Source organism: Anomalospiza imberbis, chromosome 4 (assembly GCF_031753505.1).
Source record: "Anomalospiza imberbis isolate Cuckoo-Finch-1a 21T00152 chromosome 4, ASM3175350v1, whole genome shotgun sequence".
NCBI classification, from domain to species: Eukaryota; Metazoa; Chordata; class Aves; order Passeriformes; family Viduidae; genus Anomalospiza; species Anomalospiza imberbis.
In genome coordinates, this window is record NC_089684.1 from 32,642,032 (window position 1) to 32,656,005 (window position 13,974).

The window sequence follows — 13,974 nt, forward strand, 5'->3', positions numbered from 1 at the left end:
TCTCTTACCTTTGGGTCGATTTTCCTAAAACTAGGATCTTCTTCATCCACCTCAAAGTAGAGCTCAGAAAGAGTGATGGAAACGGTGCCTTTCACTACTATGGAGGGTGCCACAAGCTGAGCTGGTGTGCTGAGGGACACTGGACCTGCCAAACCAGGAAAACACCAACAATGTTCAAACTGAAAAGAATGCGAGTACAAATTATCCACTTTTCAGGCCAAGGACATTAAAATAAAGCAAAGAGCACAGCTCTTCCTTAAAGAGCAAACCCCTTTTTGTCCTGGAAAAGAACATATGTAACAGATTTGCAGTGTCTCTGTGCTGCCGAACACTGAGGCAGCTGCAATTGCAAACTGCTGCATACATTACACAGAGCTGGCTTTAGCATGGCAGTCTTCAGCTTTTACTCAGACACATCTTCTGCCCAAGAAACTCCAAGAGTTGCACACCTTCTGTTACATGAAATATAGAGAATGCACACATGAAATCTTACTGTCTGATGTGTTCTTTAGTTGCTGAGAAGTTTTGATAGCATTTCACAAAGATGAACACAGGAGTTAAGGCTCAAAGTTGTCTAACAGCAAAGTGTTCCCTCATGGATGCTGGAAATCTATTGTCAAGGTTACACAATGTTACAGAGCCTAAAGTAAAATGTTTTAAAGATGCTTTTGATTCCACATTAAATATTGTTCAAGGATTCCATACAGTGTTAGTGTAGCTCAGGGACTGTGGGAGTAAACAGCTGGAGGGTTGGTTTCCAACTGAATGAATTTTTATTGGAATAATCACATCTCCACAGGGCTTATCAGAGGGACAAATCAGACTACTACCAAGAACAATAGGTTCAGCATTATATAAACTAACACATACAGAATGAAAACAGGTTATGTTTGTCATCCAGCTGATTAAGAGGCAAGGAAATGAAGTTATATGGCTGCAGAATTATCTGACTTCTGTAAAATAGAGGAAGATACTAAAGTGACATAGACAATTTTGTTTTAATACAGCATCTATAAATGAGGTACACACATTCAGGTAATCAACGTGAGAATAACTGACAAAAAATTCAGATGAATTGTCATTTCCATCGATTGTTAGAAGGGTGATGATCCTTAATCTTGCATCAATCTCAATGTGTGCCACTAGGACAAAAGAAGAAATGCTCTGCTGAGATCAGAGCAGCTTTGCCCTCTATTCCCAATGTACAAATACATTGTGTCTGCAGATGGGCATGAGATAGCTGCAGAACTGCCATGATTTCCCAAAGCTCACCCCCACAAATGGACGAAATAAGAAGCTAGGTGTTCTTTTGCTGCCTCCCTTTGCCCTCTGTACATTAGCATGTAATTCAGAGGAGAAATAACATTTTTTCAATCACTCACAGACATTCAATTACAGGGCAAGCAGACAGATGCAGAAGCTGGGGCAATCCAGGTCTTGTAGAAGACCCCTGACAATTTCCACTTCATTTCTAACCCACACCACTTTATTAGTGAGGATTACCTCTTAATCCTATTGCCATTATCAAGATTATATAATTAAACTCCCCTTTCACCTCTATTACAGTATGAATGTATTACTCAAACCAATGAATGAATAATAGAAAGAAACATGGGGACAGCTGTTGAGAAGGACACTCATGGTAGAAAGGGAAAAATAAAAGATTCATATAGAGAAATGCCTTTGCATCATTCTTCCATTGCTTTGTTTTACTTTACTTTTCCTATGCAGGTTTTCTTTTTCCTTATGCTGCATTTTTAACTTTGCTTTTTTGCCTCAAAAAAAAAAAAAAAAAAAAGAAAGAATGGAATGCAGTTCAGGGATAAGCAAAATGCCAGTAAATAATCACTTCCAGCATTTTCAGTGAATTATCATATGCATGATCTATATCAGTGTAAGAGTGTACTACCAGTTTCTCATGGAACCAGAATTATCCATTAAATGATATTTTTCTCTAAATTAAGTGTACCTGGAATAGCAGATGAGAAGAAAAAGAACACAGAGAAGTTTGCATTTTCCCTGTAAAACCCATGTTCCTCAAATAGCAATTGAGACATTTTATATAACTCACAGTCTCTGAACCACTGGTTACTTTGGTTTTACATTTTGAACTATACAGAAATGGACCCACTCCACTGAGATTGCAACATCAGCAAAGGTTTCATGTGATTATGTAAAATTAATTAAGTTGAAAGATTTGAAGTACTATTTCTTCGTCAGGAAAAAAAAAAAAAAGAAATCTACTGAGACCATGGTCTGTGGAGAAAGAACTTCAGTGGGGGAATGTCAAAGGGTTTAAATGAGTTAAATCCAGCAAGTGTACAAATCCTTTACATGCAAGTAAATAATCAGTATGTACAATTTTATAGACTTAGGGAAAAAAAATTAAAGGTCTCTAAAGCCTTAAATTACAAGACAGCTTGCCTAACTGTCCCACTAAGTCTCATGATTTGAGCGGAATGATGTCAAGAAAACAAAAGAAGCCCTTTTCAAGGTAGAGCTATTTTCTGTAAGGAAGGTTTTCTAGAATAGATATCTACTGCAGAAGCAAAAAGACAGAGAAAGAAAATGCACAACTCTCCTCAAATAAACCTTCAGTATCTGAGGCGAACAGAAAATTATCTTAATGACCCAGTTATGGGAAGTGTGTTAATTATCAGTGTGTATCCCAAACCATGATTCACTGCAGAGATGGGGAGATCAGAACTTCAACAGTGAAGAAGCTGAGGAGAAAATGAGATAGATGACATTACCTGTCAAGTTCTCCACTTCTCTTTCCTCCATGAATGACGTGATATCGTCATCACCTTCCAAGAGAATCTCGCTGTCTGAGTTCTGGTTTCCTAAAACTTGACTCTTGATGGACTGCTTTCCTTTGACAAGTATATCCTCATCGGGAGCTGAAATGAGACATGGCGCTGTCTGTCAGGTCTCAGTGACATAGGAGTGTAATTTTATTTTTTAAATTTAAGTTCAGGAAGAGAACTGCCTAGGACTACCTGTGAGAAGTACCTGTCCTAATCCTCTAATGTTAGGACACATCTAGTTTTAATCCTATTAAGCCTGCTCAAAATTATCCAGTGCTCTCTGCAGCATTCAACACTATTTCAAGTGTTTATGACAGGGGGAAATGATACAGCAGACTCCCTTCCCCTGCAGCCTTCCTTGGGAAGTCAAGCTGCAGGAGGGTCCTGGCTGCACGATGTGTCACCCTGACCCCCAAACCCACGCTCCAACCAAGGACACGAGACCGCCGCCGCGACACCACCGAGCGCAGCCCTGGGAACAGGAAGCGTAGGACGGGGCCGAGAGCGGTGGGACCCGCCCGGGGCAGCGCAACAGGCGGCCCCGGGCCGCAGCGCCTGGCAGCGGGGCTGCTCCCGCCGCGACCCGCCGGGAAAAGCCCGGGATCGTGGACAAGGCGGAGGGGCGCTGGAGCTGCCGCCCCGCATCCCTCCCGCTCCCGTCAGCGGCAAGCCGAGTTCGTGAGGCAGAAATGTCCCCACCCCTCCATGCCAGGGGGTGAGGCGGCGAATCTGCCCCGGGATGGCGGCTGGAGGCGGAGAACAGCCTGCACCTGCTTCCAAGGGGCACAACCATCCGGTACCCCGGCCTCCCACGGGGCATTTCTGGGCTTGCGCCGGGATTTTCGGGATGGAAGGGAAGCGGCCAAGCATGCTTGGAGCCCTGTTCCGCGCCGCATACGGTCACCGAGCCGGTAAATGTGTCCCCGCCGTGCCCGGGCAGCGACATTCCCGCCCCGCACGGCCCCGGGAACGCCGCGGAACCCGGGAGCGCTCCCATCGCCCCCCCGACACTGCCGCCTCGAAATCTGTTTTATTTAAATCACCGGCCCAAAGCAGCAACAGAAAACGGAAAAAAATAAAAGGGGAGTAAAAAAAAAAAAAAAAAAAAGTAGAAAAAAGGGAAAGAAAGAGGCAGTTACTCCCTCTACGCCTAAATTTTGCTGTGGTAATGCCAAAACACAGCAGTGTATGTGTCCGAGGTATTTTTTGTTTGTTTGGATTTTTTTTTTTAAGTTGAAAATGCAAATACTGTTTCTTAAAAGATACACTGAGAATACCCATGGCACAACCGTGTTTGAAAAACATTCACCAAACACATCAGGACCAACTAACTTTAACACACTGGTGGCTGCTCGCTCTGATTGCTGCCACACTTGATTTTAAGTTCCACGGGCTCCCTGTAAAAATATGCTAATCTGCAAACATTTACAGAAGGCAGCGACTCCCCTGTGGCAATACATAAAGTTTAAATTGTATAAGTAAATATATGCAGGTAAATTGCAAATAATAAATAATAAAAACTTTTCAGTTCAGTGAAAAAGTAAAAATGAAGTCCACTCACCAGAAAGAAAGAGGAAAAAAAAAAGAAAAAAAAAAAAAAAAAAAAAAAAAAAAAAAAAAAAAGACCAAAACCCAAACTATAAAAACCCCCATCACAACAACAACAAACACCAAATGACCAAATACTGGTTTTGGTTTAGGCCTTGACCTTACAAAAAAAAAAAAAAAAAAAAAAAAAAAAAAAAAAAAAAAAAAAAAAAAACCAGACAATCACAACAACAAAAAGCAAACACAAACATCCACCTCAAACCAACCAACCAAAAACAGAAATAAAAGGAAATTTAACTAGCCATACAAAACAAAATGCAATTTATACATGCTCCTTTTGCCCTAGCAATAGTTGTCACTTGTAAGAAAGCCTTAAAAAAATACTGCAAAGCTTTAACTGCATTGTACAAACACAAATTTTACTTTCTTGCAAAATATGCTCATGTAAATAATGATAACTCAGATTCTGGAGCTGTTCAATGTGAGCTGAAAAACCTTCTTGTCATGGAAAATATGCAGCTGATATTTAGGAAGGTTTTCCTGTAATTAACTCCCCCTTGAGGATTTTCAGTTAGCAGCAGTAAAATTACCATCAGTGTACTAACACACACCACATGCACTCTTAGTCACTGCCCTACCAGCACTCTCTTGAAGATCAAAAAAAGTAAAATAGAACAAAACCACCTCAAGATGAAGTCCAAGATAATAAATTATTTTCTTTCTTTTCATTTTTGGTCTATTTTTTTTCCTTTAATGCAGGCAAAGTATATTTGTTGTTTCAAAAACCTCATCTGCACTGTACATACCTGCCATTTTTTGCTTCCTCTACTAGAATCTGTGTTATACTGAAAATGCTGATTTCAAACTAACTCTCTACCTATTCTTATTTAAGATTTAATTCAGAGCCAAGATCAAAGGTTAATACTTTTATGCTTAGTAAAACTTGTTTAAAATATTACTATGTCCTTCAGTCTTTAAGTAAAAATAAAATCAGTACAGCAGCTTCCAAACCAAAGCTGACTGGATAATAGAAATACTGTCCTATCTTTTTCACTTACTCAGATTTTAATTCTTTCCCCAAATACTGATATTTCACTGATTCAAAACCATTCATCTTATGTATGTGCCTTTTTCAACAGGAAATTTTAGACCCTAAATTATTTCAGTCCATTTGTGTAAACTTTTGTCATCTCTTTGCATATGATGCTAGCTACCAATATTTCCTGACATGCAAGAAACGTGTGTTAAAGTTAAACACAGGCACAGGAAGATGCCTGTCTACACACCTGCAGACACCAGCTAGTGAGAGGCAATGCTAATGGAAAGCAGTGAGACATCACACTCTGAACCAGAATCTGCTTTTTCTGTACTGATATAAATAAAGCAAAGCTGCCTTTTCTGTACTGGTGTGCATAAAGCACTACATCTGCAACCAACACTCTCATGCTAACGTGTATCTGCACAGAACAGAATATATTCCACATGGATTCTCCTATTGTTCTGTGGATAAATGCACTGGAGTAGGTAGGCCATGGTCTAGTTCTCTTTATATATTTACTGGTTAGAGAGATGCATGATGGAGCATGGCATCACATGACAAATTCCAATCCCACATAAGCACAGAGTTATATTACACTGGATTTCTTATTTCAGGTCACAAACCCTGCTCTGCATTTTCTAACCGCTCTGCCAGGCCTGCCAATGTTGGTGTGACCAGACCCTCTGGTTCCAACCCTGAAGCTCTAAGCACAAACTCCCACACACCTTTCCAAGAACAGGTTTACTCTTTTTTTTCCCTCCACATTTATATAATTTTGGTTCTATTTCTATACAGTAAGGTGACAGGAAGAATAGAGAAGTTAACTCCTTCCATCCCAAACTTTCTACCACAGCACCTTCACCTTTCTTTCCTTTCCCCACAATACACCATTAGACTGACTTTTATAAATAGCCAGTTTGGAAGGATACTATTTTTTTTTTCCCTTTTCCCCTTTGAAAAATTACCTAAAGCCTTTTTTTCCCAAGCACGTTAATGTGAACTTGGGAATGGCAATTAAATTGTCAGAATTAAAAAATTTGTTTTTAACTAGAAGGTAGCCAGAAGTATAGTCATGGGGCTGGTATTGATTGTCTGAACAGAGAACATTAGTCTTCAGGTATTTATTCTGCCACCTCTGCACCAGAGGTTCTCCTTCAAATCAAATCAATCCTTGGAAAACATTGGTTCTTGCTCCTCAGACACATAACTAGGCTGCAACAGAGCTGATTGTTGTTGTCCTCTAGGTTTTACTGAACAATATCTAGGCTTCCAATTGTTTCTGAATCATTTCACAGTTGCAAAATGTGATGATTCCTACACTGTGAGTTCTCTGGGGTGGACAATACATCTAGTTGTAGTTGTAAGATACCAAGCAGTTGATAATATGTATCTTCTTATGAAAGTGAGCTAAAATACATGTTATCAAGCATGGTTACTGCTTGTACTGTTCCATTATTTATGCATTATTTTCCCCTGCCTCCCTTTTGGCAAAATCCCTTATGTCCACTTTCAGGTTTTGGTCTGTGATGTTTTGAAAAAAAATTAAATAGGCATTAGGGAAACTTTTATCCATTATCTAAAAATACTTTTGCTTCAGAGGCATGTAAAATTAATGGAAATTGAATAATTAATGAAAAATTATTTATATGAAATCATAACATACTGGAGGAAATACTCTGCAAATACTAGGGATATCTACATCATGAAAGTTTGGTTCAAAAAAATCTGAGAACGGTTGGAATTTCTGAGATTAAATTAGTTAATATTAGAAGTTTATAAACACAATTCAGAAAGAAATTTATTAAATGGACACTCCAGTTGATCTTTTTGATAACTGTACCTTCTAAAACTAAAGAAAAAATACCCAAACAAGCTAAGAACAACAAACCAAGAAAGCCAAATCCAAAATGAAACAGTAAAAATCCCAACTATCTTTGCACTCCTATACATTGTATATAGTTTCCAGTTCAACTTGAATTTGTACTTCAGTCATAGATTTTACACCTTGCCAGTAGAAGTCCTTGGAAAAAGACAGTTGTATGTGTACACCCACTCAGGCAGATAAAAACTATCTATAATTTCAAAAATCATATTAAATAATGACTTAGGGTAAACTAAAATATTCACTGGATAGATAAAGAAATAGAAGGACAACAGATAACAAAGGCAGTATGAAAATTCAGAATAAAACATCAGGAAATTAAACAAAGTAGAAGACTGTTAAGGATGTCAAAATGTGAATAGAAACGCAGATAGAAAACAATTAAGTCTGTTTAAATTACCAGAGTTAGTTACCAGCTATGCTTATTAGCTACTTCTGAAATAGGGCTACTTTTATTAATTCTTCCTTTGTATTGACAAAAATTGTTGTCCTATCAATTACAAACTGGTTATAAACCAAAGCTCTTGAAACATAGCAAGGATTAGTGAAAATATCACATTTGTATGAAATATGAATAATTGCATTACTGTGTCTTTACTTGTGAAAGAATTAGTTACCCAAATTTACATGGTTGCTCTGAATATTTTTCAGTAAAAATAAAGATTTTTTAAAATTTTTATAAACAGCATGAAGATTAAATATGAAAATACAACTGGAATACTTGTAAACTTTGACAAGATCTATTTAAATTAAAGTACACATAATATTAAAACTCCATGTTCATCCATGGAGTTTTAAACAGATAAAACCCTAGTGCCCTAAAGTCCATGATATAGGAACAACACATCATATTAAGAAAAGCAACCCCCAAAGCAAAAAGTGGGTTAATTAATTCTACATCTTGTTCTTCTTTCTATAGTCAAAGATGTTGATATACAAAGATGCATAAACATTGCTTTCAGATCACTTTATCGACTATTCTCTGTATGGTCATTTATTTCAGAGGACTGATGTCACATTTGGCATTATATCAGCTGACATATTGTAGACATTTTCTCCCAGAAATGGCTCTTTAAGGCTGAGTGCAAGAGGTTAAGATGCCTGATGGAAACCAGCTTTATGACAGTGATGTTCTTCTACATTCATACAACACTCTTAGCAATCTAAAATTAGCATAAACTGCATCCCCCCACACAATTTGTATGGGCATATGTATGCATGTATGTATTAAGTAATTCACAAGCTAAAAAAGAAAAAAAAAAAGAAAAAAGAAAAGAAAAATAAAAAAAAGATAAAAAAACCCCCAAAAAACCGAAATTTAAATTATTTGCTCCATGACTTGTGCCTTCAAGGTGAAGGACACTCAGCTTTAATTATAAACAAATTATTTTTAAGTAAAAGACTTTTCTACCTTATCAGTGTAGCCTCCTTAGATAGCAAAGACATAAAATTTTGTACTAAACATCAAAGTTTACTGGCTTTGGGTGTGGTTTTGTTTGCTTGTTTATATTTTGATTTACTATAGAATTCTCAAACTATTGTATTAGTTTGGTAAATACTTTCCCCTCTAGAATGGATGTAGCATCTTGCATCGGATTCATCCTAAGTTATGAAATGAGGAGTAACAACTGTAAAAAAAAAAAGTAATCTCTTTTTTTTTAAATCACCAGGTAGAAATTATTATTACCATTTTGCTGCTTGAGCAATACTTTGCACGTCAGCATTTGCTACTCTTTATTCCATATCAAATTCTTGCAGAAAAGCTTGAGGACTTAAGCAAGGGTACAGTTTAGCTTGTAGAAGTGTTATTTTTCTTTAAACATATTTGTAACAATAAGCAGCTATGTGCTATCTGAAATAATTGGTGTGGATTTTGAACAGGAAAAATTCTTCTGAAGTTACTAAAGTATAAGCAGGTAATTTACACAGAACTCTGTCCAGGGATTAATGGCAAAATTGCATCCACTTTCCTTCTGCCTAGTGAGGACTGTAATTGTTGTATGCAAGGTATGCATCACCCAGCCTAGCTGAGATGGGAAGAAGGGGCTCAGCAAACACCAGCACTGCTGCTGTGAAGGAAAGGCCAGGTTATCTGTGTGTGGAAAACACGCCCAAAAGGCAATGCCAAAAGCCATTGCTTTGGGACCATTTGCTAGCATCCTACAAGGACGAAGGTCCAGCCTCTCCAACCACGTACTGTAATCTGCTGCTGGGGGCAGGATGCAGATTTTACACTGACCATGCTCTCCGGCTGCCCTGAGCGTCGCTTCAGGATGTGTCGATCCGAGGGGGTTACGCACAAATCGTCGCCGGCGCCGCAAGTCATCTTCCCAGTAGTCGAGGCGCCAGAACTCACGAGGACGACTACAATGAAACAGAGGAGCCACATATGTTAGCAATTATCAACCAGCATGGTAGCGCTGAATTTCTGCATAAAGCTCTCCTTGTTTGCGCTGCTTTTGCCTTTTTTTTTTTCTAACCTCCCCCTCTTTCTGCAATCTTTTACGTAGGTATGTCCTTGAAAATAACAATATCACCTTCCAGTCTAAGGAACTCCTTTCCCTTTTTTCTTGGAAGGTGAAATGAGCACTAAATACATCATTTTGAAATGAATTGCTGACAGTGTGATCAGTTTCCCCACACTCTAGTGGCATGTGCTCCGATTTCAGCCTCATTTCAGCCTCAGCAGGGCACCTTTCTCAGTGACTGCATTTATAAACCAGAATACGGAAAAGGCTATTATAAATATGGTATAGCATTACCTATATTAATCAAAGTCTGTCCCCCTTCATTTTTCTTCCTAATTTGTGCCTTTTTGCACAAGGTCAGTAAATCATGCCATGAATTCTTGGTCCAGAAAGTGTTAACTTTAATGAATACCTCAATTACATGGTTATGTATGTGATAATAAAATATTACTCTGTTTAGATGTGCAGGAATTTAATTAAAATAATCTCTTAAAATATTCATTACATTTAGCCCCTGAGGCTTAGAACAACACAAGAAAATGCATTTCTTTTCCATTTACTGTTTTTAAATAAACCATTCCAGAAGAGCGAAACAGCAATCTATTTTTGAGCAAATCAGATTGCATTTCTGGTTTATGTAGTTGTGTTTTTACATTTAATTAAAAACTACATGTTATTATGTGTAATAGTTGCTACACAGAAAGCATACTTTTAAAAAATTACATCTAGAAAAGGTTATATCAAATTAATTATTTTCCATTTTATGCTCCAAATATACATAGATCTTTTTAATACGGTCATATATATATAAGTGCCAGTTACTATCTGTTTAGATGAGCATTAATGAATGCCACTGTAAAACAGTATTTTAGCCCAGAGAATGTACAGAAAATGCCAATTTCAGGTATGGAAAATAAACAGAAAATACCTGAGGCACAGAATAGCCATGATATCCTGAAAATGTGTACATTCGGACTAAAAAACATGGACTTTGTTTATAGAGCCAGTATTAAAACAATAGATGAAAATGCAGATATATATATATTCCATTTCTGATCCAGGAGCTAATAGAAAGTATACCTGTCAACACTGACAAATGAATAGGCACAACTAATTTACAGATCACAATGGTTAAAAACACTTGTTATCTAGATTTGTAGTTCTGAGGATTAAAGCCAGAAATTAGTTTTATTCAAGGTAAATTAAGATTTCAAACAAATGTAGTAACAAAAGCCAGAATGATTTGTATAACAGTACTCTTAAACATGATTTGTAGATATTAAAAATTCAGACTGAAAATAATTTTATCAAAATGGAGGCTGTCTTTTCAGTCTTCATTAAAATTCTATGCTTATTTCTAACACCAAAGAAAAGGCAGTGCTAGTCTTCATCTTCCTAATTGTTTCTTTTCAGAAAAATACTAAAATATTGGAATCAAATTCCCCAGTATCTTATTTTCACACTTGTCTGTATTACAGTCATTCTAAAATTGGGCTGCTCTGATTATAAGACCCAATGATTTTGGAATAATTAACCAAAGAAAAACTACAATATACAGGAAGATATGGGTTTATTCAAAGGTTGATTAGTAACTTAAAATTCTCCATTAGTGATTATAAAAAAAAAAGCAGAACACAGCTGGCTATGTGCATGCCTTTGATAGTCGTAGAGCATGGATAGGCACTTCATCATTCTGCCTTCCTACATTTATCTGTTAAAATTATTATCAAATATCAGCCAAGATGCAGTCGTGAATCACAGCCTGCTCCTCGTCTTCAGGGGAATGATACAATGAGGGTCTATTCATCAGGGTGGCAATCGGCACGAGTAATTAGTTCCCAGGACTGGGATCTCCTACAAAGCTTATTTCAGTCAGCAACACAAACATATGACAGTGAAAAGCTAATGGAAGCCGCTAAAATTTGTTAACCTCTTCTGCCATCAATCCTTCTGGTGTTCTGGGCTACAGTAATATGCAAAGATGGTAAATTATGAATTTGTCATTTATCTACCTCGCCACAGTTTTGACAGAATTAAGTGATGCCATTCTTCTGGATAACAATAACAATTATAGCATATTACAAAACTATGCTAAAATTATTATGAAAATAGGTAACAACAATCAGGCATGAAATATTATCCTGAAACATAATATATCTTTAGTCCCTTGCTTTTATTTTCAGTTCTGAATATGGAATTTGCATAGTATTCTATCTCCTTCAGTGGTGCACTAATTATTCACACAAAACTACGTAACCACTACTAGACTATGTATTTCAGTATTTGTATGTATTGGCACCCACTGCATTATGAGAGGGGGAAAAATTATCTATTCTTTGCACATAGAAAAACATCCAACAAAACCCTGCAAAGCCAAAAATAAACACCTGTGTTGACTAATTGTTACAAGTGAGCCATTTTTGGGAACAGCTGCTGGGAAAAAATACATTTTTGAACCAATATACACCAGTTTATATTAAAACCAATATAAACCAGTACACCACTCAGCTACTCCAGTACACTGCCTTACAAGTCAGAGCAATTAATCACCGCAGTCCCATCCCCAAAAGGCAATGCTGTACCATGCTTTGTACCTCTGCAACCAGGGGGAGACAGACAGAAATATTGCTCTGATTTGGGCAGAACTGACTGCTGGCAGACTGAAGGACTGTGAAGCAAAGGGCCAAGGAGGCAGATCCTGGGGATACTGCAGGGGACATTTGACAACAGGAGTTCCTGGCCCTGCAGTAAAGGCTGCCATATGGACTAAAGGTGCTATATGGACTGGATCGATGAATGTAAGTACTCAATTAGTCTAAATGCAAGAGCAACATCGCTCAGGGGATCAGGGATTTATGAATTATAAATCATATGATTTGCATGGATTTGTCAGGGCTTTCTCCAACATGATACTCAGTTATTAGTGGTTCCTTAGTAACAATATTGACTGAATCGAAACAAAGCTTTCATATTAAGTGTTTTATTCAAATAGCATAACCATTATATTGCTTTATTTTTCCAACAGTTTCCCAAATTACCAGGCTATGTACTGAGAATTGAGAGAAAACCTTCATCTCATTCCCATGCACCTAACTTCATTGTTAAAATTGTACAGGGATGAGATCAAATTTAAAATGGCCAATATAACCCGTTCCCTCAGGATTTTGTGTCATGAAAAAAGATAAGTCACTTCACTGTGGGCAGTGAGGAAAAGTCTAAATGCTCATTTATCTCCACTATCAGAACAAGAAACCTGTATTTCCTACCAGTTTCAAAGATTAGGACAATTGGAGACAAAACATACCAACTGCCATACTAGTCTTATTATGGTGTCATAGCAAAGGTATTTTAGGCATGGAAACTACCTATTAGTCCTCATACCATTATTGATTTAAATTTAACATAAGTCATACCAGGGAACAAGGAGAGGATAATGCAATTGCTGAAGAATTACTTCTTGTAATGTCTTACTGACTGTGTATTTCAAGATACTTTGCCATCTCAGAAAAGAAACAGTCAACACACCAGTGTGGGTTGTAAAGGGACTGCATAAGACAGGGAAGAGGAAAGAAAATGCAAACCTACAACATTTTGAGCAACATTTTGAGAGTCCTGAGGGCTGTACTCAAGCTACCAGTTAAGTGAGAATAGATTTCAGCACACTACAGAAGCCCCCATTCAGATCCTTAGTTGAGTGAAATAGCAAATACACAAATACAGAACAGAGAAAAAAAGAAAGGCGAAAGAGCACAGTGTTATAGAAATCTTCAGAGACAGAGGATAGCTAGAGCTCTAAAAGACCTCTTCCATCTAGAAGGCTTTTTAACCTTAAAAGCAGGAAAATCCACTTCCACAAAGGCAATCACAACAAACTTAAAAGCAGCGAAGCCTGCATGAAGCTACCGAGATAAATTCTGAGATTACACACTCCTTGTCAGAACTCTAACTGTAGAGTTAAGCAGGTGAGTCAATCTCCAAACCTAATCAATCCTTGGTCTTTTCACTAAGACCATCAGTAAAGTAATCAATCAGTGATGACAATTCCTAAGGTGTAGATGCTCAAACACAGAGACTTAGTCTAAATTAGTTTCACAGACAGCCAAAAACAGAGTGGCCACACAACTCATGCATCAGGAGCAACAGTACACATCTGAAAGGAAATCTGAAAGAAGAGAGCTCCACGATTTCTCCATCACAAACTACATGTCTAGTCCAACTTCTGGTTATAAT

The 13,974-nt window shown here is 37.6% G+C and overlaps 1 protein-coding gene across 2 annotated transcripts in view; it reads right to left on the reverse strand.

Annotated features, from left to right (window-relative positions):
• The window catches only part of LRBA (LPS responsive beige-like anchor protein), a 363,194-nt gene that overhangs the window by 165,187 nt on the left and 184,033 nt on the right, over positions 1–13,974 (reverse strand). For both annotated transcript variants that reach the window (XM_068187837.1, XM_068187836.1), the window contains 3 exons: positions 9,516–9,640; positions 2,754–2,900; positions 9–145 (listed from right to left, as the gene is read on the reverse strand). In XM_068187837.1, the coding sequence (XP_068043938.1) occupies positions 9–145; positions 2,754–2,900; positions 9,516–9,640 (409 nt within the window). The remainder of the gene's footprint in view (positions 1–8; positions 146–2,753; positions 2,901–9,515; positions 9,641–13,974) is intronic.